This window comes from Pseudophryne corroboree, chromosome 2 (genome assembly GCF_028390025.1).
Source record: "Pseudophryne corroboree isolate aPseCor3 chromosome 2, aPseCor3.hap2, whole genome shotgun sequence".
In the NCBI taxonomy this organism is placed as follows: domain Eukaryota; kingdom Metazoa; phylum Chordata; class Amphibia; order Anura; family Myobatrachidae; genus Pseudophryne; species Pseudophryne corroboree.
In genome coordinates, this window is record NC_086445.1 from 197992483 (window position 1) to 198016218 (window position 23736).

The following is a 23736-nucleotide window of genomic DNA, read 5'->3' on the forward strand; positions in this document are numbered from 1 at the left end:
AGTATCCAGTCCTGAATCCCGAACCTGCGGCCTTCTAGAAGGCGAGGCAATTGTAGCCACCACAGGAGTGAAATCCTGGCTTTCGGCGACAGACGTATCCTCTGGTGCATGTGCAGATGAGATCCCGACCACTTGTCCAGGAGGTCCAGTTGGAAGGACCGTGCATGAAATCTTCCGTACTGAAGAGCCTCGTAGGAGGCAACCATCTTCCCCAGAAGGCGAATGCATTGATGAACCGGTACCCGGGTAGGTTTCAAGACATCCCATCCCGGACCATACTTTGGATCACCAACGTCTTTTCCACCAGTAGAAATACCCTCTGCACTTCTGTGTCAAGGATCATCCCCAGGAAAGACAATCTCCTTGTCGACTCCAAATGTGATTTTGGAAGATTCAGGATCAATCTATGGTCCCTGAGCAGTCGAGTCGTAAGAGCAATGGACTGCAACAACCTCTCCCTGGAAGATGCCTTTATCAGCAGATCGTCCAGAAAGGGGTTTTATTCACCCCCTGCCTGCGGAGGATCATCCTCTATGCCATTATCTTGGTGAACACCCTTGGTGCTGTGGAGAGGTCGAACGGCAGTGCCTGGAACGGATAGTGTCAGTCCAACAGTGCAAATCTGAGATAAGCCTGGTGTGGTGGCTGAATCGGAATGTGGAGGAATGCATCCTTGATGTCCAAGGATACCAGAAACTCTCCCTCCGCCAGCACTGAGATCACCGCTCTCAGAGACTCCATTTTGAACTTGAATTTCCTTAAATAAGGGTTTAGCGACTTCAGGTACAAAATTGGCCTGACCGAACCATCCGGTTTCGGTACCACAAACAGGTTTGAATAGTAACCCTGGTTTACCAGAGGAGGTGGAACTGGAACAATTACATCTGCCCTTTCCAATTTGTGAATGGCTTCCTGAAGGATAGCCCTGTCTGACTGTAAAGCTGGCAGACCTGATTTGAAGAACCTGGGAGCTCTTGAAACTCCAGTTTGTACCCCTGGGACACAATATCCTGTACCCAGGGATCCAGGCCGGACGACACCCAGATGTGACTGAAACGTCTGAGCCTCCCTGTTCTCCAGACAGGTAGGTCCACCGTCATGCTGAGGATTTTGAGGACACAGAGGCAGGTTTCTGGTCTTAGGAACCTACAGGTGCTGGTCTTTTGGATTTAGCTCGGCCACCCCTGAAGAAAGTGGTAGGAGTCTTATACTTTTTAGCTTTTGCAGACCAAAAGGACTGTACCGAGGACGTAGAAAAGGGTTTCTTCGTCATCTGAGAGGCAGAGGGAAGAAAGGTTGACTTACCAGCAGTCGCCGTGGAGATACTTGCATCCAATGCTTCCCCAAATAGAGCCTTACCTGTGAAGGGTAGGTTCTCCACACATCTACTGGTTTCCGCGTCTGCAGACCACTGGCGTAGCCAGAGTCCCCTGCGTGCTGAGACAGCCGTGGACGACGTCCTTGCAGTCAGATTACCCAGGTCCTTCATAACCTCCACCATGAAACCCGCAGAATCCTGTATGTTACGTAAAACAATTCAATGTCACTTCAATCCATAGAATCTAAGTCCTTTAGTAATGTGCCTGACCACTTTACTATGGCTTTAGAAATCCATGCACAGGCAATAGTGGGCCTTAACGCCGCTCCTGAAGCAGTGTATATGGATTTGAGCGTAGTTTCAATCTTGCGGTCTGCCGGTTCTTTCAAAGCAGTAGACCCCGGGACAGGTAACACCACCTTTTTAGACAGTCTAGATACAGAGGTGTCTACTATAGGTGGGTTTTCCCACTTTTTCCTATCATCCTCAGGGAAAGGAAAAGCCACAAGAACCCTCTTTGGGATTTGGAATTTTTTCTCAGGATTTTCCCAGGATTTTTCAAATAATGCGTTTAATTCCTTAGACGCAGGGAAGGTCAGCGAGGCCTTCTTATTGTCTGTAAAGTAAGCCTCCTCTACCTGTTCAGGTGGTTTGTAAGTAAGGTGTAACACATCCCTAATAGCCTCAATCATGAGTTGCACCCCTCTTGCCAGGGAAGCCTCACTCCCCCCCCCCCCCCCCCCGCAAATCCGCATCACCCTCTGCCGCGTCAGTCGGTGTCCGTGTCGACCTCCATACAAGCGCACGTTTCTTGGATACACCAGGTGATTTTGAGGTAGTGAAGACTGAACCAGACAAAACCTCCACAGATTATTTTAAAATCTGTGATTCAGCCTCAGTATGTGCAATCTTTGTAGAAATCTGGGATATCATTCCCTTAATAGAAGCCACCCACTGGGGATCGGATTCGGAAGGCTGAGACAAAATATTACATTCCCGGGTACAAGGAATGGATTCCTCTGGAGAAGATACATATTCTGCTGCACAAGACACAAGAGTCCCTGGACATGGCTATGTGATAATCAGCATACACACACACAAGAAAATGTCAGACACAGTTTCCCCCAAGTACCTTCAGAGAAACACAGAGATTGGAGCCAGCGCACACAGTGCCCCAGTAAGCAGTGACAGAGTAACTGCCTGGCGCTGACTGTGTACCTTAATAGATTGCACAGTGAAATTACAGCCTCCCCTTCTTCTACAACCCCATGGTACCGCACAGGATAGCTGGAGTGGTGTGGAGGGTCAGCGCTCCCTGTCAGCGCCTCTCAGTGATGACCTGCAGGAAGAAAATGGCGCTGTGAGCTGCTGTGTCCGCTCTGAGGAGAAGCTCCGCCCCAAAACATGGCGCGGCTTACCGCACTTACAGGATTATACTGGCCTGAGGTAATTTATACTAGCAGCAGAACAACGTGCCTGATATGTTTAGTGACCAGTTTTTTTAGGGTATATGCGCTGGCCCAGGGCGCCCCTCACAGCGCTGCACCATATGTACCGCTGAGCCTCTTGAGCGCAGTGTCAGTACTGCGCTCCCACCCTGATGCTGCCATTCACCCCGGCTCTCCGCTTGTCGGGTCACCGGGGACACACTCACCACCGCAATCTTCTGGCTATGTTAGGGGGTGGCGGCAAGCTGCGGGAGTGAGCGGTCGCCTCGAGGGCTAACGATCATCACCCTCAGGAGCTTAATGTCCTGTCAGCTGAGATAGTGGTCATTAACCTCTGAGTGTTGGACACTACTTCTCCCCCAAAGTCCCACAAAGCAGGGAGGCTGTTGCCAGCAGCCTCCCTGTGCCTAACATCTTAAAAAAAACAATAAACCCAGAAAAGCTCTAAGAGCTTTCCTAGCTGTGACCAGCTCCTCCGGGCACATTTTCTAAACTGAGTTTGGTAGGAGGGGCATAGAGGGAGGAGCCAACCCACACTATCAAAGCCTTAAAGTGCCCATGGCTCCTGGTGGACCTGTCTATACCCCATGGTACTAATATGGACCCCAGCATTCATGTGTAATACATACAGATGGAGCCATGTTAGTCGTGGCTCCATCTGTATCGCCTATTGCAGAGAGTGTCCCCGCCCGCCTGGGCGCGCGTGCCAGTGATGGAGGCGTGCCCCATTCACTTGTATGGAGAGCGTCTCCGTCCGTCTGCATACGGATCGCCTAGCCACGCCGGGAGTGCTCGTTTGCTATGGAGCCGCCTCAGATGAGCGCAGCTCCATCTGTATGTACAGATGTGTCCTGTAACAGTCTTACAGGACACATCTGTGTAGTATACGCAGTGCCACTGCCGGATCCTGAGATTCATGGATGAAAGCATACATAACTAGAGATGAGCGGGTTCGGTTTTACTCGGATTTACTTGGGTATTTCGGGTTTTGCTTATTGGCTATCCAAAACGCATGACATCCGTGATCCAATAAGATGCCGTTTCGAGCCCCGAGTAAATCCGAGTAAAACCGAACCCGCACATCTCTATACATAACCTTTCGCTTATATGGGAAATCTGCACAATAAATGGATTGCAACCTCCCGCGGCATAGCGCATCGCGGGAACAAACTTTGCAAGAAAGTACAACATGTACTCGCGTGCATGCCTGCCTGAAAAGGGGGAATGGACACTTCAAAAGGGGGCATGGCTTTGCGGGAATGCTGCTGTTGCAAGCCACGCCTTCCATCTTTGTCATTGTGGGACAAAGATGCTTTGTGAAAGCAGGGGTGACCATCGATGGTATAAACCTAGCTGCTAGGAAGAAATCTATGGTTTCACCCATTGATGGTTATCCCTGCTTTAAAATGAAGTGGACTGCGGGCCAATCGGTGACTGGGGGTGGGGCTGCACGGGTGTCAGGGGCCGTAGCTATGCTCCGTGTCCAGACACATTGTGAAGGGGGGAAAAAATAATATTTGGTTGGTCTTTACCATCGATGGCAGGAAACCATCTGGTTTTCTACCATATGGCTAAAGTATTTGACAACGATCATAGACCATCGATGATTTTGAATCATCAATGGTCGATGGCCATCCCTACGGTGAGGTATTGGCTGCATTTGGACTTGCATCTGCTAGATGTACCAGAATCCTGTCCCTTATCTAATGAATGATGGACCCCGAATAGTGAATTTTGTACAATTTATAACAAATAAATGACAATTCCTTTAAAATATAATATTAAACTATTAGAGGAGACTTCAATTACTAGTGATGTGCCGCTGAGAATCGCTGCAATGCTCGGCTGTGCATATATCAATCAGTTACAGTGCGCTCAACATTACAAATTTCCCTGCGCACCACTATGGGGTGTGTGGGAAAACTGCAATGTGGACTGACGAGATGTGCCATTCTATTACACTGAACTAAATGTCTTCAGGAGTTCCTAGTACTAAAGGCAAGTAAAGTGCCCAAACTTGGAGTTTCCGCTTTTCAAGCAAGTATAACAGTATACAAAAGTTATGGGGCAGCAAATGTGGTGGGAAAAGTGCTCAACAAAGTGTTCAAAGTGCAGCACAGAAATGATGGTTCATGTATCCCATAAGTATTGTAAATTCCCTTATAATATCTACATTACTTCAACTACTGTAGCTCATTCCATCTCATCCCAGCTCACTAGGAAACCAGGCCAGCATTACCTTGGGGAAATCTTTCACTACAACAGGGGGAACACACGCTAGATATCGAGGAAGATGCAGAGTAATTCAGTGCAAATTACTTCACTCCACCCAACTCCTACCCTCTTCCCATGCAGTCTTCAACTCCTCCATAAGTGCAATCATATACCCATACACAAAGGGGGTCAGTCCAAGTTGATCGCTCGCTAGCTATTTTTTGCAGCGCTGTGAACAGATAGTCGCCGCCTATAGGGGAGTGTATTTTAGCTTTGCAAGTGTGCGATCGCATGTGCTGCCGAGCGGTACAAAAAAGTTTTGTGCAGTTTCTGAGTAGCTCAGAACTTAATCAGCCGCTGCGATCACTTCAGCCTGTTCTTGCCTGGAATTGACGTCAGACACCCGCCCTGCAAACGCTAGGACACGCCTGCGTTTTTCCAACCACTCCCAGAAAACGATCAGTTGACACCCACAAACGCCTTCTTCTTGACAATCTCCTTGCGATCGGCTGTATTCTTCGTAAAATCCATCGCTCAGCATCGATTCGCTTTGCACCAATACCAATCGCCTGCGCATTGTGGTGCATACGCATGCGCTGTTCAGACCTGATCGCAGCGAAAAAAGGTAGCATGCAATTAGGTTGGAATGACCCCCAAAGTACATTTAGGCTGTTATACACCTTTATAAGTTACTTATAAAGTTACTTCTTAGTTACTTCCTCTTTCCCCCTACTTTTTAACCTACTTCAGCGTCGGCTTTGCGTTTTCCTCTGGAAGCAATGGAACACAGTGTTGGGGCCATTGTCTGCAAAACCACACCCACAACACAGTACAATTTTTTTTGCTCTGGTAAACTGAAAAAACAGTCACTGGCTGGATGTTATTTGGGTGGTAGCCCATTCAATATACACTGTTATGCAAGAAAGCCGCAACAGTATTGCAATTGCAGATAGATACACTAACATACTTCTGACGTGTATTATACTTTTATTAGTGTCACTTAAATATGTTGTCTTACTCTTTCTCTGTATTGCACACAAATAGAATCCAAATAGATCAACACAGAGGACTCGTGGACACTAGCTCAGGTTAGAGGAGAAGAGATTCCGCACAATACGGCGTAAAGGCTTTTTCACGGTAAGGACAATACGTGTTTGGAATTCCCTGCCTGAGGGAGTTGTAATGGCGGAATCTGTCAACACCTTTAAGAATGGGTTAGATAAATTCCTAATGTATAAGGATATCCAGGGATATGGTGCATAGTCATGCATTATAGTTACTATAAATAGGGATAAAATGCAACGGATGACAGCAGCATCAGTCAGAAATTTTAGTCAAATCATCATGCATAGGAGACCACAAATAGGTTGAACTCGATGGACAATTGTCTTTTTTCAACCTCAGATACTATGTTACTATGGGGGTAATTCCAAGTTGATCGCAGCAGGATTTTTGATAGCAACTGTGCAAAACGATGTGCACTGCAGGGGAGGCAGATATAATATGTGCAGAGAGAGTTAGATTTGGGTGTGGTGAATCTGCAATCTAATTTGCAGTGTAAAAATAAAGCAGTCAGTATTTACCCTGCACAAAAATAAAATAACCCACCCAAATCTAACCCTTTCTGCACATGTTATATCTGCCTCCCCTGCAGTGCACATGGTTTTGCCCAGTTGCTATCAAAAATCCTGCTGCGATCAACTTGGAATTACCCCCTATGTTACTATGTATTGCTACATTTCTAGCATTGTTAAATATCTGCAGATATGGGAGGTAATTCCGAGTTGATCGCAGCAGTAACTTTGTTAGCAGTTGGGCAAAACCATGTGCACTGCAGGGGAGACAGATATAACATGTGCAGAGAGAGTAAGATTTGGGTGGGTTATTTTGTTTCTGTGCAGGGTAAATACTGGCTGATTTATTTTTACACTGCAATTTAGATTGCAGATTGAACACACCCCACCCAAATCTAACTCTCTCTGCACATGTTAAATCTGCCTCCCCTGCAGTGCACATGGTTTTGCCCAACTGCTAACAAATTTCCTGCTGCGATCAACTCAGAATTACCCCCATGATGATGTCCCTAAACAATACGTGCCTACTGGAATGTGTGTAATGCTGGGTACACACTGGCCGATATATCTCTGGTCCGTCAGCCAGTGTGTACCAACGATATGTCTGTGAACGCCGTCGTTCACAGACATATCGCGTTGGCCCTGCAGCACACAAGATGACTGATATATCTACAGATATATTTCTACATCAGTGTGTGTGTATGGGCGGTCAGCCAACGGTGATTAACAGCGCAAGTACCTGCCTGCCTTGTTTGTGACATCAGTCAAGACGGATAGGTCAGTGTGTATGCACAGCACAATGCCCTTATCCATCTGTAGATATAGCAGCAGATCAGTTGATCTGTAGATATATCTGCGGGTGTGTATCCAGCTTAAGGCTCCCGTATACACTCCCTGCGTCCCACAGGAGTAGTCCACTATCCTGTATCCACTCGCTGGACAGGGGCTTGATGAGGAGATGGGAGGTTCTGAAAGGCCTCAGACCAGATATATGCAGCACGCTAGATGTGCCCAGCTTAATACCCTGTGTTTGGGGAAGTCTATGCAGGTTAGCAGGACCCATAGGTTTGTGGTAGATACTGAGAGACAATTGCATTGAAAAGTGTACAGTTGTGCTCATAAGTTTGCATACCCTAGCAGAATTTGTGATTTTCTGGCCATTTGTCAGAGAATATGAATGATAACTCACAAACTTTTCTTTCATTCATAGTTAGTGGTTGGGTGAAGGCATTTATTGTAAAACAACTGTGTTTACTCTTTTTAAATCATAATGACAACAGAAACTACCCAAATGATCCTGATCAAAAGTTTACATACCCTAGTTCTTAATACCGTGTATTGGTGGTCATTCCGAGTTGTTCGCTCGCAAGCTGCTTTTAGCAGCTTTGCACACGCTAAGCCGCCGCCTACTGGGAGTGAATCTTAGCTTATCAAAATTGCGAATGAAAGATTCGCAATATTGCGAAAAGACTTCTCTGTGCAGTTTCTGAGTAGCTCGAGACTTACTCTTCCAGTGCGATCAGTTCAGTGCTTGTCGTTCCTGGTTTGACGTCACAAACACACCCAGCGTTCGCCCAGACACTCCCCCGTTTCTCCAGCCACTCCCGCGTTTTTCCCAGAAACGGTAGCGTTTTTTCAATCACTCCCATAAAACGGCCAGTTTCCGCACAGAAACACCCACTTCCTGTCAATCACACTCCGATCTCCAGAACGAAGAAAAAACCTCGTAATGCCGTGAGTAAAATACCAATCTTCATAGCAAATGTACTTGGCGCAGTCGCAGTGCGAACATTGCGCATGCGCAATTAGCAGAAAATCGCTGCGATGCGAAGAAAATTACCGAGCGGACAACTCGGAATGACCACCATTGCCCCCTTTAACATCAATGACAGCTTGAAGTCTTTTGTGGTAGTTGTGGATGGGGCTCTTTATTTTCTCAGATGGTAAAGCTGCCCATTCTTCTTGGCAAAAAGCCTCCAGTTCCTGTAAATTCTTGGGCTGTCTTGCATGAACTGCACGTTTGAGATCTCCCCATAGTGGCTCAATGATATTGAGCAAGAAAAAAAGCAATTGTTTCCCCAGCACACTGAATGGATAACAGTAACCAGATATAAATCCCACATGATAATAGAATTCAGAGATCTTCGTTACACATATTTGCGCAAATGTGTGGTTAAGCCCCAAAGCCGCATCAAGGCCTCTCTGTATATTTGGGGTCCCTAGCGCTATATCTAGGTGCAGGGTGTGGCACCCCAAAACACCAGAATGAGCCAGAAAGCACAGCGTGACATACCAGTGTAAAAAACTATAGTGTTAATAAATTAGTATTTAGGAAGCCGAAGCTATAGAGGGGGTGATACAAACGTGAAATGTAATTAAAATAGAGAAATAGTGTTAGAAAATTAATAAGTGAAAAGTGTTAATAGAATGTAAAGGTATGCCACACTAAAGCCATCCAGCTCAGCCAGTCCAGAGGCACCACACCTCACACCTCCATTACCCCAATCTGGGTCTAATATTAACCAGCAAGGAGTCACATGATAATGGCTCCTTACTAAAATATGTCTAAGCTAAGAGCTACTTACCTTGGAGCAACCCCATAATGCTCCATGTGGCATGTCAGGGCCTGCACCTCCTCCTAATGCAGAAACCTCTCTGCCTCTCACAACATACATATAGATTGGTAAATGCTCAATTAGCTTAGTGATATCATTCAGGTGCTCGAAAGGAAGGGGTATTTCTGAGCAAGAAAAAAAGCAATTGTTTCCCCAGCACACTGAATGGATAACAGTAACCAGATATAAATCCCACATGATAATAGAATTCAGAGATCTTCGTTACACATATTTGCGCAAATGTGTGGTTAAGCCCCAAAGCCGCATCAAGGCCTCTCTGTATATTTGGGGTCCCTAGCGCTATATCTAGGTGCAGGGTGTGGCACCCCAAAACACCAGAATGAGCCAGAAAGCACAGCGTGACATACCAGTGTAAAAACTATAGTGTTAATAAATTAGTATTTAGGAAGCCGAAGCTATAGAGGGGGTGATACAAACGTGAAATGTAATTAAAATAGAGAAATAGTGTTAGAAAATTAATAAGTGAAAAGTGTTAATAGAATGTAAAGGTATGCCACACTAAAGCCATCCAGCTCAGCCAGTCCAGAGGCACCACACCTCACACCTCCATTACCCCAATCTGGGTCTAATATTAACCAGCAAGGAGTCACATGATAATGGCTCCTTACTAAAATATGTCTAAGCTAAGAGCTACTTACCTTGGAGCAACCCCATAATGCTCCATGTGGCATGTCAGGGCCTGCACCTCCTCCTAATGCAGAAACCTCTCTGCCTCTCACAACATACATATAGATTGGTAAATGCTCAATTAGCTTAGTGATATCATTCAGGTGCTCGAAAGGAAGGGGTATTTCTGAGCAAGAAAAAAAGCAATTGTTTCCCCAGCACACTGAATGGATAACAGTAACCAGATATAAATCCCACATGATAATAGAATTCAGAGATCTTCGTTACACATATTTGCGCAAATGTGTGGTTAAGCCCCAAAGCCGCATCAAGGCCTCTCTGTATATTTGGGGTCCCTAGCGCTATATCTAGGTGCAGGGTGTGGCACCCCAAAACACCAGAATGAGCCAGAAAGCACAGCGTGACATACCAGTGTAAAAAACTATAGTGTTAATAAATTAGTATTTAGGAAGCCGAAGCTATAGAGGGGGTGATACAAACGTGAAATGTAATTAAAATAGAGAAATAGTGTTAGAAAATTAATAAGTGAAAAGTGTTAATAGAATGTAAAGGTATGCCACACTAAAGCCATCCAGCTCAGCCAGTCCAGAGGCACCACACCTCACACCTCCATTACCCCAATCTGGGTCTAATATTAACCAGCAAGGAGTCACATGATAATGGCTCCTTACTAAAATATGTCTAAGCTAAGAGCTACTTACCTTGGAGCAACCCCATAATGCTCCATGTGGCATGTCAGGGCCTGCACCTCCTCCTAATGCAGAAACCTCTCTGCCTCTCACAACATACATATAGATTGGTAAATGCTCAATTAGCTTAGTGATATCATTCAGGTGCTCGAAAGGAAGGGGTATTTCTGAGCAAGAAAAAAAGCAATTGTTTCCCCAGCACACTGAATGGATAACAGTAACCAGATATAAATCCCACATGATAATAGAATTCAGAGATCTTCGTTACACATATTTGCGCAAATGTGTGGTTAAGCCCCAAAGCCGCATCAAGGCCTCTCTGTATATTTGGGGTCCCTAGCGCTATATCTAGGTGCAGGGTGTGGCACCCCAAAACACCAGAATGAGCCAGAAAGCACAGCGTGACATACCAGTGTAAAAAACTATAGTGTTAATAAATTAGTATTTAGGAAGCCGAAGCTATAGAGGGGGTGATACAAACGTGAAATGTAATTAAAATAGAGAAATAGTGTTAGAAAATTAATAAGTGAAAAGTGTTAATAGAATGTAAAGGTATGCCACACTAAAGCCATCCAGCTCAGCCAGTCCAGAGGCACCACACCTCACACCTCCATTACCCCAATCTGGGTCTAATATTAACCAGCAAGGAGTCACATGATAATGGCTCCTTACTAAAATATGTCTAAGCTAAGAGCTACTTACCTTGGAGCAACCCCATAATGCTCCATGTGGCATGTCAGGGCCTGCACCTCCTCCTAATGCAGAAACCTCTCTGCCTCTCACAACATACATATAGATTGGTAAATGCTCAATTAGCTTAGTGATATCATTCAGGTGCTCGAAAGGAAGGGGTATTTCTGAGCAAGAAAAAAAGCAATTGTTTCCCCAGCACACTGAATGGATAACAGTAACCAGATATAAATCCCACATGATAATAGAATTCAGAGATCTTCGTTACACATATTTGCGCAAATGTGTGGTTAAGCCCCAAAGCCGCATCAAGGCCTCTCTGTATATTTGGGGTCCCTAGCGCTATATCTAGGTGCAGGGTGTGGCACCCCAAAACACCAGAATGAGCCAGAAAGCACAGCGTGACATACCAGTGTAAAAAACTATAGTGTTAATAAATTAGTATTTAGGAAGCCGAAGCTATAGAGGGGGTGATACAAACGTGAAATGTAATTAAAATAGAGAAATAGTGTTAGAAAATTAATAAGTGAAAAGTGTTAATAGAATGTAAAGGTATGCCACACTAAAGCCATCCAGCTCAGCCAGTCCAGAGGCACCACACCTCACACCTCCATTACCCCAATCTGGGTCTAATATTAACCAGCAAGGAGTCACATGATAATGGCTCCTTACTAAAATATGTCTAAGCTAAGAGCTACTTACCTTGGAGCAACCCCATAATGCTCCATGTGGCATGTCAGGGCCTGCACCTCCTCCTAATGCAGAAACCTCTCTGGTTACTGTTATCCATTCAGTGTGCTGGGGAAACAATTGCTTTTTTTCTTGCTCAGAAATACCCCTTCCTTTCGAGCACCTGAATGATATCACTAAGCTAATTGAGCATTTACCAATCTATATGTATGTTGTGAGAGGCAGAGAGGTTTCTGCATTAGGAGGAGGTGCAGGCCCTGACATGCCACATGGAGCATTATGGGGTTGCTCCAAGGTAAGTAGCTCTTAGCTTAGACATATTTTAGTAAGGAGCCATTATCATGTGACTCCTTGCTGGTTAATATTAGACCCAGATTGGGGTAATGGAGGTGTGAGGTGTGGTGCCTCTGGACTGGCTGAGCTGGATGGCTTTAGTGTGGCATACCTTTACATTCTATTAACACTTTTCACTTATTAATTTTCTAACACTATTTCTCTATTTTAATTACATTTCACGTTTGTATCACCCCCTCTATAGCTTCGGCTTCCTAAATACTAATTTATTAACACTATAGTTTTTTACACTGGTATGTCACGCTGTGCTTTCTGGCTCATTCTGGTGTTTTGGGGTGCCACACCCTGCACCTAGATATAGCGCTAGGGACCCCAAATATACAGAGAGGCCTTGATGCGGCTTTGGGGCTTAACCACACATTTGCGCAAATATGTCTAACGAAGATCTCTGAATTCTATTATCATGTGGGATTTATATCTGGTTACTGTTATCCATTCAGTGTGCTGGGGAAACAATTGCTTTTTTTCTTGCTCAGAAATACCCCTTCCTTTCGAGCACCTGAATGATATCACTAAGCTAATTGAGCATTTACCAATCTATATGTATGTTGTGAGAGGCAGAGAGGTTTCTGCATTAGGAGGAGGTGCAGGCCCTGACATGCCACATGGAGCATTATGGGGTTGCTCCAAGGTAAGTAGCTCTTAGCTTAGACATATTTTAGTAAGGAGCCATTATCATGTGACTCCTTGCTGGTTAATATTAGACCCAGATTGGGGTAATGGAGGTGTGAGGTGTGGTGCCTCTGGACTGGCTGAGCTGGATGGCTTTAGTGTGGCATACCTTTACATTCTATTAACACTTTTCACTTATTAATTTTCTAACACTATTTCTCTATTTTAATTACATTTCACGTTTGTATCACCCCCTCTATAGCTTCGGCTTCCTAAATACTAATTTATTAACACTATAGTTTTTTACACTGGTATGTCACGCTGTGCTTTCTGGCTCATTCTGGTGTTTTGGGGTGCCACACCCTGCACCTAGATATAGCGCTAGGGACCCCAAATATACAGAGAGGCCTTGATGCGGCTTTGGGGCTTAACCACACATTTGCGCAAATATGTGTAACGAAGATCTCTGAATTCTATTATCATGTGGGATTTATATCTGGTTACTGTTATCCATTCAGTGTGCTGGGGAAACAATTGCTTTTTTTCTTGCTCAGAAATACCCCTTCCTTTCGAGCACCTGAATGATATCACTAAGCTAATTGAGCATTTACCAATCTATATCAATGATATTGAGGTCAGGAGACTGAGATGGCCACTCCAGAACCTTTACTTTATTCTGCTGTAGCCAATGACAGGTCGACTTGGCCTTGTGTTTTGGATCATTGTCATGTTGGAACGTCCAAGTACATCCAATGCGCAGCTTCCGGGCTGATGAGTGCAAATTTTCCTCCAGTATTTTCTGATAACATGCTGCATTCATCTTGCCATCAATTTTGGCCAAGTTTCCAGTGCCTTTGTAGCTCACGCATCCCCAAAACATCAGCGATCCACCTCTGTGTTTCACAGTAGGAATGGTAGGCCTTGTTGACTCCTAGCCAAATGTAACGTTTATGGTTATGGCCAAAAAGTTCAATTTTGGTCTCATCACTCCAAATGACTTTGTTCCAGAAGTTTTCAGGCTTGTCTCTGTGCTGTTTTGAGTATTGTAAGCGTGATGCTTTGTGGCATTTGTGTAGTAATGGCTTTCTTCTGGCGACTCGACCATGCAGCCCATTTTTCTTCAAATGCCTCCTTATTGTGCATCTTGAAACAACCACACCACTTTTTTTCAGAGAGTCCTGTATTTCAGCTGAAGTTATTTGTGGATTTTTCTTTGCATCCCGAACAATTTATCTGGCAGTTGTGGCTGAAATTATTGTTGGTCTACCTGACCGTAATTTGGTTTCCACAGAATCCCTCATTTTCCACTTCTTAATTAGAGTTTGAACACTGCTGATTGGCATTCTCAATAGCTTGGATATCTTTTTATATCCCTTTCCTGTTTTATACAGTTCAATTACCTTTTCCCGCAGATCCTTTGACAATTCTTTTGCTTTCCCCATGACTCAGAATCAAGACACGTCAGTGCAGCACTGGATGAAAGATGCAAGGGTCTTTCAGGAGTCCAGAAACTCACTGACCTTTTATACACACACACACACACACACACACACACACACACACACACACACACACACACTGATTACAAGCAAACAGATCACAGGTGAGGATGGTTACCTTTAGTAGCCATTCAAACCCGTTTGTGTCAACTTGTGTGCATGTTATCAGGCCAAAATCTCCAGCGTATGTAAACGTTTGATCAGGGTCATTTGGGTAGTTTCTGTTGTTATTATGATTTAAAAAGAGTAAACACAGTTGTTTTACAATAAATGCCTTCACCCAACAACTAACGATGAGTGAAAGAAAAGTTTGTGAGTTATCATTCATATTCTCTGACAAATGGCCAGAAAATCACAAATTCTGCTAGGGTATGTAAACTTATGAGCACAACTGTATGTCAGTAGTGTATCTATAATGGGCGGGGCATGCAGTGCACACGTGCCCAATGCTGCCCACTATGTATCCAACACTGTGACATCATACCCTCCAACTGTACCTTTTTACCAGGTACAGTACCTTTTTTTTATGGTCTGTACCGATTTTTGGCTCTTCAAACTTCCATTGAAAGTATAGGAAAAGGGGTGTGGCCACATCCACTTTACCCGTGGCCATGCCCCCTTTCCTAATTTGCACCGATTATCCTGTGTAAAATGTTGGAGGGTCTGTGTGACATGCGGCACCATATTTATCATATTTGTGGTGCTTCATACATTGGCAATAATGGGACTCAGACCAGGCAGTGCCACGGACTGGTCTGAGTCCCCTGGACCTCTCCTCCATTATCTCCCACAAAGAAGCAGGTATGAAGTATTGTGCCACCATGCCTTCCCTTGCCAGTATAACCAATCAAATAATATTACCCGGCTATCAAAATGCTACGACAAATTGAAACATACACTGAGAGTCAATAGGCAGTTATATGTGTGGAGTCACTGCTTCCAGGTATATCCACTATCTGATATGGTTTTATGGTAACGTTAGCTTTCCCTTATGGTGAAATCTACACCCTTTACTTTGTCCTCAGTGGGGATGTCTGTGCCCTAGTTAGCATCTGCGCATTTACCCACTCATTCTGAATTTAGGGACCGTCTAACAGAGCAATTTTATTGTAAAAGGGGAACTTCACCCCCATACTGGCATAATAAAATAAACAGACGGTACACAATAGTGTTAAGGTGTCCACACACTAGAAAGATTTGTAAAAGATGCAAGTCTTTAAGATTTACCTAAACTTCCCGGCGGCTCCCCTGTGTGCATACACATAAAGGTAGAGCTTAAGGTAGATCTTAAGATCTGAGGAGTGGCCACATCCAGGAGCATGCTGTCACTAACAAGAGCTCAAGATCTTCCCTGCAGCAGGGAAGATCTAAAGATACATCAAACGACCCGCGGGACCGCATATCGTTAGTGAAATACAAACGATTTGCACTTTCACTAAAGATATAACGATCTGATATATCGATATCATGCGCAATAGTTCTGGTGTTATGGGGACTTTAGCCACGTGTGTAAACTTTAGTCTCTAACCTCGCCTATGTGGGAGTGGATACATAACGCCTTTCAACTGCTTCTCCGACAGGTCTTTAACCGTATAATGCTGCCTAATAAACGTGGTTCATTGCACTCAACCATTTCTTGTCATTGATAATGTGGTTGTAATTAATATTGAAATATATGAAATAAATACATTAGACAGTAAAACTACAGAGAATCTGTAAATGCATTTATTAGAAAAACACAGAAAAAATTACTTATGAAAACGTGTAGAAATATATCGGGTATTGATGGAAAAGCTCTCACCGTGGGTATCTTTATGAATATCTTAAAAACCACCACGGACACAATAAAGTATAGGATGTACAATGTTCTAGCCAGCAGGGGCACAGCCATCATCTATTTTTTAAGCTGTTACAGCTCTTCTGCTTACGGAGACTTACCCTCAGCACCTGGTGTCATATATTATTCTATTTTGCCTTTATACAATGGAGATTGCTTTCCATTGCACAAGATGTGACTCATCCGCTGTCTAATGGACTTGAAAAGTCAGATGTGCATTTGAAAATTGCAAAATTGCTTCAAGCCCTGTGTACTCTGCAGATCTTATTTTCAGACTGTTTACCATAGTGAGTAAGGAATGGTTTTTCCTCCCTCCGTTGCCTCTTCAGAACCTACAAACTTGCTTAGAAACAATTTTACCAATACTGCCTTCTGAATGGCGCGTTGTTGGATATATTACACAATTTAACCTCAGCACATAATATTGTAATTAAAAAAGCATACACCGCTAACAGGCATTTACTGCTCTAAGGGGGACATTTACTAAGCAGTGATAAGAGCGGAGAAGTGAGCCATTGGAGAAGTGCCCATGGCAAACAATCAGCACTTAAGTAACATCTATAATTTGCATACTATAAAATTATACAGAGATGCTGATTGGTTGATGGGGAAATTTCTCCACTGGCTCACTTCTCCATTCTTATCACTGCTTAGTAAATGTACCCCTTAACCACGTGTTGTATGTTGTTAAAATCTTATGTTATTTACTGGAATGTGGATTGATAAATCAGATTTATCTTCACTTTACCTAACCCAATAACCCAAGTGTGGGTCAAACACGGGTTCAGTATGTTTTACCGGTAGACGGGATGCCGGCTGTCAGTATAACGACAGTGGCATCCCGTCTGCCAAAATCACAGCGGCGAAGCAGCGAGTCCACTCGCAGGATCGCTGCTACCAGGCATCTGGTCCGGTGGCTCGCTTCACTCATCACTTGTTTTATTCCCACTTGGTTGGTGGCGTGTACCCACCAACTGAGTGGGAATAGCCTGCATTTGATGACACGATTCGCACTGAACTCCACCCACTGCTCTACAGTGCCTGTTTTCTCTGCACTGCAGAGTGGGGGCGGAGTCACGATGGTGCTACGCCCCCTGACCGCCCACCTCCATGCCAGCCACGCCCTGCACAGCCTATCTTTCCACCAGCCACGCACCCGGACAGCCCACCTTGACGTCGGCCATGCCCCCAAGCGCCTACCATGCTGCCACCTCCCGGAGGAGGGGGCAGCAAAGTAGGCAAGTATGAATATAGTATGAATGGTACTGTAATGGAAACTACAGAGGAGGAAAGGGATTTAGGAGTCTTCATTTCAGATGACTTGTAGGCAGGTGCAATGTAACAAAGCAATGAGAAAGGCTAGTCAGATGCTTGGTTGCATAGGGAGAGGAATCAGTAGCAGAAAGATAGAAGTTATAATGCTACGGTATACAGTAGGTCATTGATACAGCCTCGTCTAGAATGGTGTGCATTAGAGACCGTACAAAGAAGGGCAAATAAAATGGTGCATGACCTATAGCACAAAACTTACCTGGCAAGCCAAAGAGATCTTAATATGTATATGTTTTTAACAAGGTTCAAGAGGGAGATATTCTTCAATGGTAGAGAAGTATTAGAACACGGAGACATGCTGAGGGAGGTATTTTCAGGGGAAATACAGTATGAGGAAAAATGACTTCATAGAAAGGGTAGTGGATAAGTGTAATAGCCTCCCAGCAGAGGTGGTAGAGGCTAAGACAGTAGAACAATTTAAACACACTTGGAATAGGCATAAAAATATGCTTACAAAGATCTAGAACAAATAAGATTGAAGTTACCAAAAGGAGAAAAGAAAAAGGGGCAGACTACACGGGCACATAGGTTTCTATCTGACGCTAAATTCTCTCTTTCAGTAAAAAGCATATGCTATAAGAATACACACATATACAGTATGGATGGAATGCAATTGTTAGCGCCGGCAGCTGTCTCTCCAGCGGCCCGACGGAGCTACTCAAGTGTTGTTTCTGTCAGCCGTCACCAGCTACCCGCACCTGCATTTCAGCTTGCAATGCGCCTACAGTGTGCAACGTCACTTTAGATGGGAGATCGGGTGGCAATAACAATCGAATTCCCCCCATGTGTCTATTTATTAATATTCAGCAGTAGGACAGGTTTTCTATAACTGATTGTAGAAATATCCCTTTTACTTTAATTTATCAGTATAACTTACCTACCTCATTAATATTGGATGGCAGCAGTAAGTATTAATTTACCACTTAATCAGGGTAGTATGAGGGCATCTGCACATGCATGAACCGATTAGAACCTCAGACTTGGGCTTCTAGTACCACTTAGTAGAAACATTTTTGTAAAAAAATAAAAAGTAAACAAAAATTCAAATTGAACTAAAAGAGTAAACAGAATATTTAGTTAAATAAATCATATTTCCATCTATTATTTCCTGTTATAGCCATCCTAAAATATCAATAACAAGAGAATTGCAGTGATACTTGTACCAAAATAAACCTTTAAATAGACAAATCCTCTCTCCAGGAATAGCGAGCAGTAAAACCGTGACAGATAAGTAGAAGCCCTATATCCGGCAACAACACCTGTTTAGCTTGAGAAAGGGCTTTTCTCCCTTTGAGAAATCTATCCTATAGACTGACAGTCTGAGCTGTAACTGGCTGATATTCCATTATATCTCTCACATCACAGTACCATTTTTTCTATATAAACCACCCCATATCACAAAGAAATAGAGATGGTTAAGTTACATGGTTTACAATATGTTTTATTTGTCTCCAATTGAAAATAATTGCTCACATTTCCAGAGACATTCACAGAGAGTGAAGGTTTCTCTGGTTTGTAAGATTGACAACTGCCTTTTCTATGGTTATGGATCAACTGGTCGACAGTCAGAAGGTTGACACCAAATGGTCGGCGTGCACAAGGACGACATGGTCAAAAGGTCGGCAGATTGACGCTTAAATGGTCGACATGAGGTTGTAGTTTTTTAAATTGTGTAAAAATTTCCCTTCCAGCACATAGTCCCCCAAAGAGTGCATCGCTCGCCATGTTTTGGGCAAGGTGCCTCGCTCACTTGGCACAGGTTACAATTGTAGTCCACGTGGATGGTAAAATATAAAAAAAAGTCCAACTAGTGATAAAAAATTCTCAAAACTCATGTGGACCATATGCAGTGTCGACCATTTCAACCTGTTGACTTTTTGACCATGTCGACCACATGCATGATTAGCCTTTGGTGTCGACCTATTGCTTGTCTTCCTGTCATCCGAATACCCTTTTCTATGGAAGACCGTATTAATGTTATTGTACAACAGATAGATTCATGCAGTTGTGTCCATAGGAATTTCATTCCGATAATGAGCACAAAAAAAATGAAAAACACACACATGTATACACACACAGACACACACACAGACACGTACACAGACACACACACGCCGGCATACAGAAGTCTTTAGCTGACAGTAAGTAACTTAGTACCTTTCATAGTAGGTGTTGTGCGAGTTACTTTTTTCCTTTGATGTGGGGACATAGACAGTGTAGACTGTAAGAGACAAAAAGGTAACCACGCTATCAGACATCAGTTTAACATTCTTAGTAAATGTGATGCAGGAATTAATCATTAAGTCATTTTTAGAACGGAAGCAGTTGTAATTAGCAAGCAATGTAATCAATAGGAACTTATCTTATACTAACGATGATGTTATCTCTAGCTCTGTAATTCTCCGGTTTTCTACTGGTCTTTTTATTAATTTTAAACTTTTTCAACTAAAATACAGTAACATTTGCAATGTAGGTACATTTAGAGGAACCTACGTGTATATATGAATATTCAATATACATTATACTATAACAATGAAAAAATGACTATTATGACCTCGGACTGGTACACTGACAGAGTCTGTAGCTTCCCTTGAAATCCAGTGGATCCTGTCTGGGGCTAGGATTTCTAGGATGAGGAGGCAAAGTAGAAGACTAGATCTGCAATCAGTTAACGGCTCAGATACTACAGATGTAGCCATGCTTGTCTTACTGCGATGCAGCATGCTGCAACATGTCTTGCTACATGGCGTGCCAAGCTGCGACTATTCGCAGCCGTCAATCGGTTCATTCATTCCTAAAGGAATGAATGAAGCAATCGCCGACTGCGAACAGTCGCAGCCTAGCATGCCGTGATGCTATATGCCTCATCGCAGGTAAGATGAACATGGCTACATTTGTATGTGGAGGACACAATTAGAGAGTGCGTTGCCCAAAACATGACAAACACTTTAAGAGGCTCAACTATGACCCAAAATAAGTAAACGTAGCTATTTGTCAGTTCATAAATACAAGTACACCATCAAAAACAGATCTTAAACAATTCGCCTGGGTAAAGTAATGGATGCCATAAACAAGGAATTTTGAAATTCAAAGGTTGCCTAAATAAACACATAACTATCCACAGTGATGACATACAGGATAGGCACAGGTTCTCAAACTCGGTCCTCAGGACCCCACACGGTTCATGTTTTGCAGGTCACCTGTAGATTTTTAAAATGTGGCAGTTGGTGATACACAGTGCGTCTGCTGGGTGACATGGAAAACATGAACCGTGTGGGGTCCTGAGGACCGAGTTTGAGAACCACTGGGATAGAGGTTGTGGTTGGAGCCCTCATAAACTCAACAGTCATCTTAAAACCTCTGGAGATCTATCAATAGTATGGCATACATTTATACAATAATGTTAGCTCTGCTGTTTCTCATACTACCGCACAAACAATGGGTGCCATTCGCTAGTATCTGTACCAGACTAAAATAACATGTTCGTTGGGAAATAAAGAGATCCAGGCCTGATTCTGAGTTGCACGCAATGCCGATATTTGCGCAGTTTTAGCGATTATTTGCAACTGCACATATGCAAAGAATTCTAAAAAACCCTATAGTGCAGGCCTTACCAGTACTGTCGCAATCGATTCAGATGGTATCAGAAAGATGGCGGAAAAGTAATGGTTGTTCCTTAGCGGTGACTAGGAGGTGGTTAGTAGTATATGCAAAAATAGTCCATGCAGTGGGCGTGAGTGTCATGGGCGTATCAGTTCCCAGGCACACAGCTGCAGCATAGGAGGCCGTGGTCAGACGGAGAGATTATACTTACCATAGGGATAGTACAATTTTTAATGATGTGACTGATGGTGGCATATACAGTAAGGATGTATATATCTGCATTACAGTGCAGGAGAGGATTGAGATGGAAAACCAGCCCAGTAAATTTATGGAAGCAGCCCTAACGTACGCAGGATCTGTAGAGGGGGGCGGAATCCCTCCTCATAGGGCCTGATTCTGAGTTACAAGCTGTTGCTGCCTTCCTTGCATTTTTTTGCTGCAGTTGTGACTGCAACTTTATGCTAATGCCGCTACAATGCCCTTCCCTGGTGTACATCTGTCCACGGTCAGTGCCTACAGACGCTGCAATCATGCTTTGTGCATCTTTGCACATCACCATCAGTTGCACCATTGAAAATGTCACCAGCCCTGTGCTAGGTGCAGATCAGTCATCTGAGTATGGCTTCCAGTGTGAGCAATTCAGCATCTATATATGCAAACACTTTCAGCTACACGCCCACACTACGTTACATCTGAGTCTGATCAGCCAACCCCCTGTGACTGCCCAACACATTTCTAATACAGTTCTTGGTGCGTGGATCTGAATCTGTGCTGCAACTCTGTACGAACACCACTGGGAATGCATGCACAAAGCAACTTAGACGCAAGCGCAAATGAGAAACATAGCACAAGAATAAAATAAAAAACATGGCCACAGGAAAACAATAAAGCACAATGGCATCAGTAGGAAAAAATAAAATACATTGGCCTCAATAGCAAGAACATAAAGCACAATGGCCTCCCAACAGGAAAAAAGTAAAACACAATAGCCCAGATAGGAAAAAATAAAACACAATGGTCCCAACAAGAAAAAAAATCCACAATGGCCCCCACAGGAAAATGAAACACAGACACATTGCCCCCCACAGGAAAAAAAACTAAATCATTGGTCCCTACTGACAAAAAGAAGAACACATTGGCCCCCACAGTAAAAAACAAAAACAAAATACATTTGTCCCCACAAGAAAAAACTAAAACATATTGGACCTCACAAGAAAAAAACTAAAACACATTGGACCTCACAAGAAAAAATCTAAAACACATTGGTTACCACAGGAAAAAAACATACACATTTGCACTCACAAAAAAACAAACAAACACAATGACCCCCACAGAAAATAAAACACATTGGCTCCCACATAAAATAAAACACATTGGCCCCCACAGGAATAAAGTTAACCATACATAATTGCCCCAGTCCCTCACAGAAGATGTTTCGGCAGTAATGGCTGACATGCTTGTCTCTTTCCCCAAAAGTGATGTGTATTTGGCAGTTTAGCTCCTGGCACAACAGCCGTTGAAAACTGTAGTTTATTGTGATCACTGAGGTGACCAGAATGGCAACAGTACCAACACAGGCTCTGCAAGAAGAATTAGCTGGACCCAACTGACTTGCAGGCAGCATCCGGGGGTTGGGGGGCAAGGTGGGTGATTTATTTCCCTTGGGCTGGGGAAACATGTAGTGTATGCCCCTTCGGGTGGGTAGTATATGTACCAGAGGCAGGGGGGCAGTGTGGTTAATGTATGTGCCGGGGGGTGTACTGTATGTCTCGGGGTCTAGGGAGTAGGATGGGGTATTTGTCACTGGGGTCAGGATTGGGGGGCAAGGTGGGTTTGAGGGGTCAAGCAGGCAGTGTATGTCCCTTCGGCCAGGAGGTGGGTTAGGTCAGTCAGTGTATGTGGATTCTCTGGGGTTGAGGGGTTAGAACAGGCAGTGTACGTCCCTGGGGCTGAGGAGGGGGGTGGTGATGGTAGGGTGTATAATGTAAGTCCCTGGTTTGGCGGGGCTAATTTTTTCCAGGGGGGGCAGGAGGTAGAGTGGGGAGTGTATATCCCTGGGCTGGGGGCACTGTGTCTAGGGGGCAGGGAGTGTACGTCCCTGGGGACATTGGGAGGGTGGTGGTGAGGGTAGTGTATGTCTCCAGGTTTGGTCTGGGTGGGTTGAGCGGGCAATGTATTTCCCTGGGGCTGGTGGGGTAGAGCATTCAGCGTATGTCCCTGTCTTCTGGGTGGGAGATGTGAAAGAGAGTACAGTATATGTCTCTGGGTTGGGGGTGCACTGTATCTAGGGGGCCGGGAGGTAGGGTGGGGAGTGTATGTCCCTGAGGCAGAGGGGAAGGTAGTGTATAACACTCCAACCGCACACTGGCTTTCAGGCATTGGCAATATAAGCATTGCAAGGATGGTGCTATTAATAAGGGAGTAGCAGCACCAACACTATGCCGCTGTTCCCAGCTAATGGTACCCGGAATTACCCGCTAGCCGGAGCCAATGACAACTTCCAGTATGCATTCCACAGTGTGGAACAGAAATCCCGCAAGTGCAGCAGCCGGCAAGGCAGACACAAGAATCAGCTCGGACTGGTTGGCAGGGTGGGCCGGCCCGGCAAGCAGG

General features: G+C 44.2%; 1 protein-coding gene across 6 annotated transcripts in view; it reads right to left on the minus strand.

Annotated features, from left to right (window-relative positions):
- PPP1R1A (protein phosphatase 1 regulatory inhibitor subunit 1A) overlaps window positions 1–23736 on the minus strand; it is a 457483-nt gene that overhangs the window by 46037 nt on the left and 387710 nt on the right. For 5 of the 6 annotated variants that reach the window (XM_063952211.1, XM_063952212.1, XM_063952214.1 and 2 more), the window contains one exon: window positions 19678–19741. The exons of the other annotated variant lie outside the window; for it this stretch is intronic. In XM_063952211.1, the coding sequence (XP_063808281.1) occupies window positions 19678–19741 (64 nt within the window). The remainder of the gene's footprint in view (window positions 1–19677; window positions 19742–23736) is intronic. 6 annotated transcript variants of the gene reach the window in all.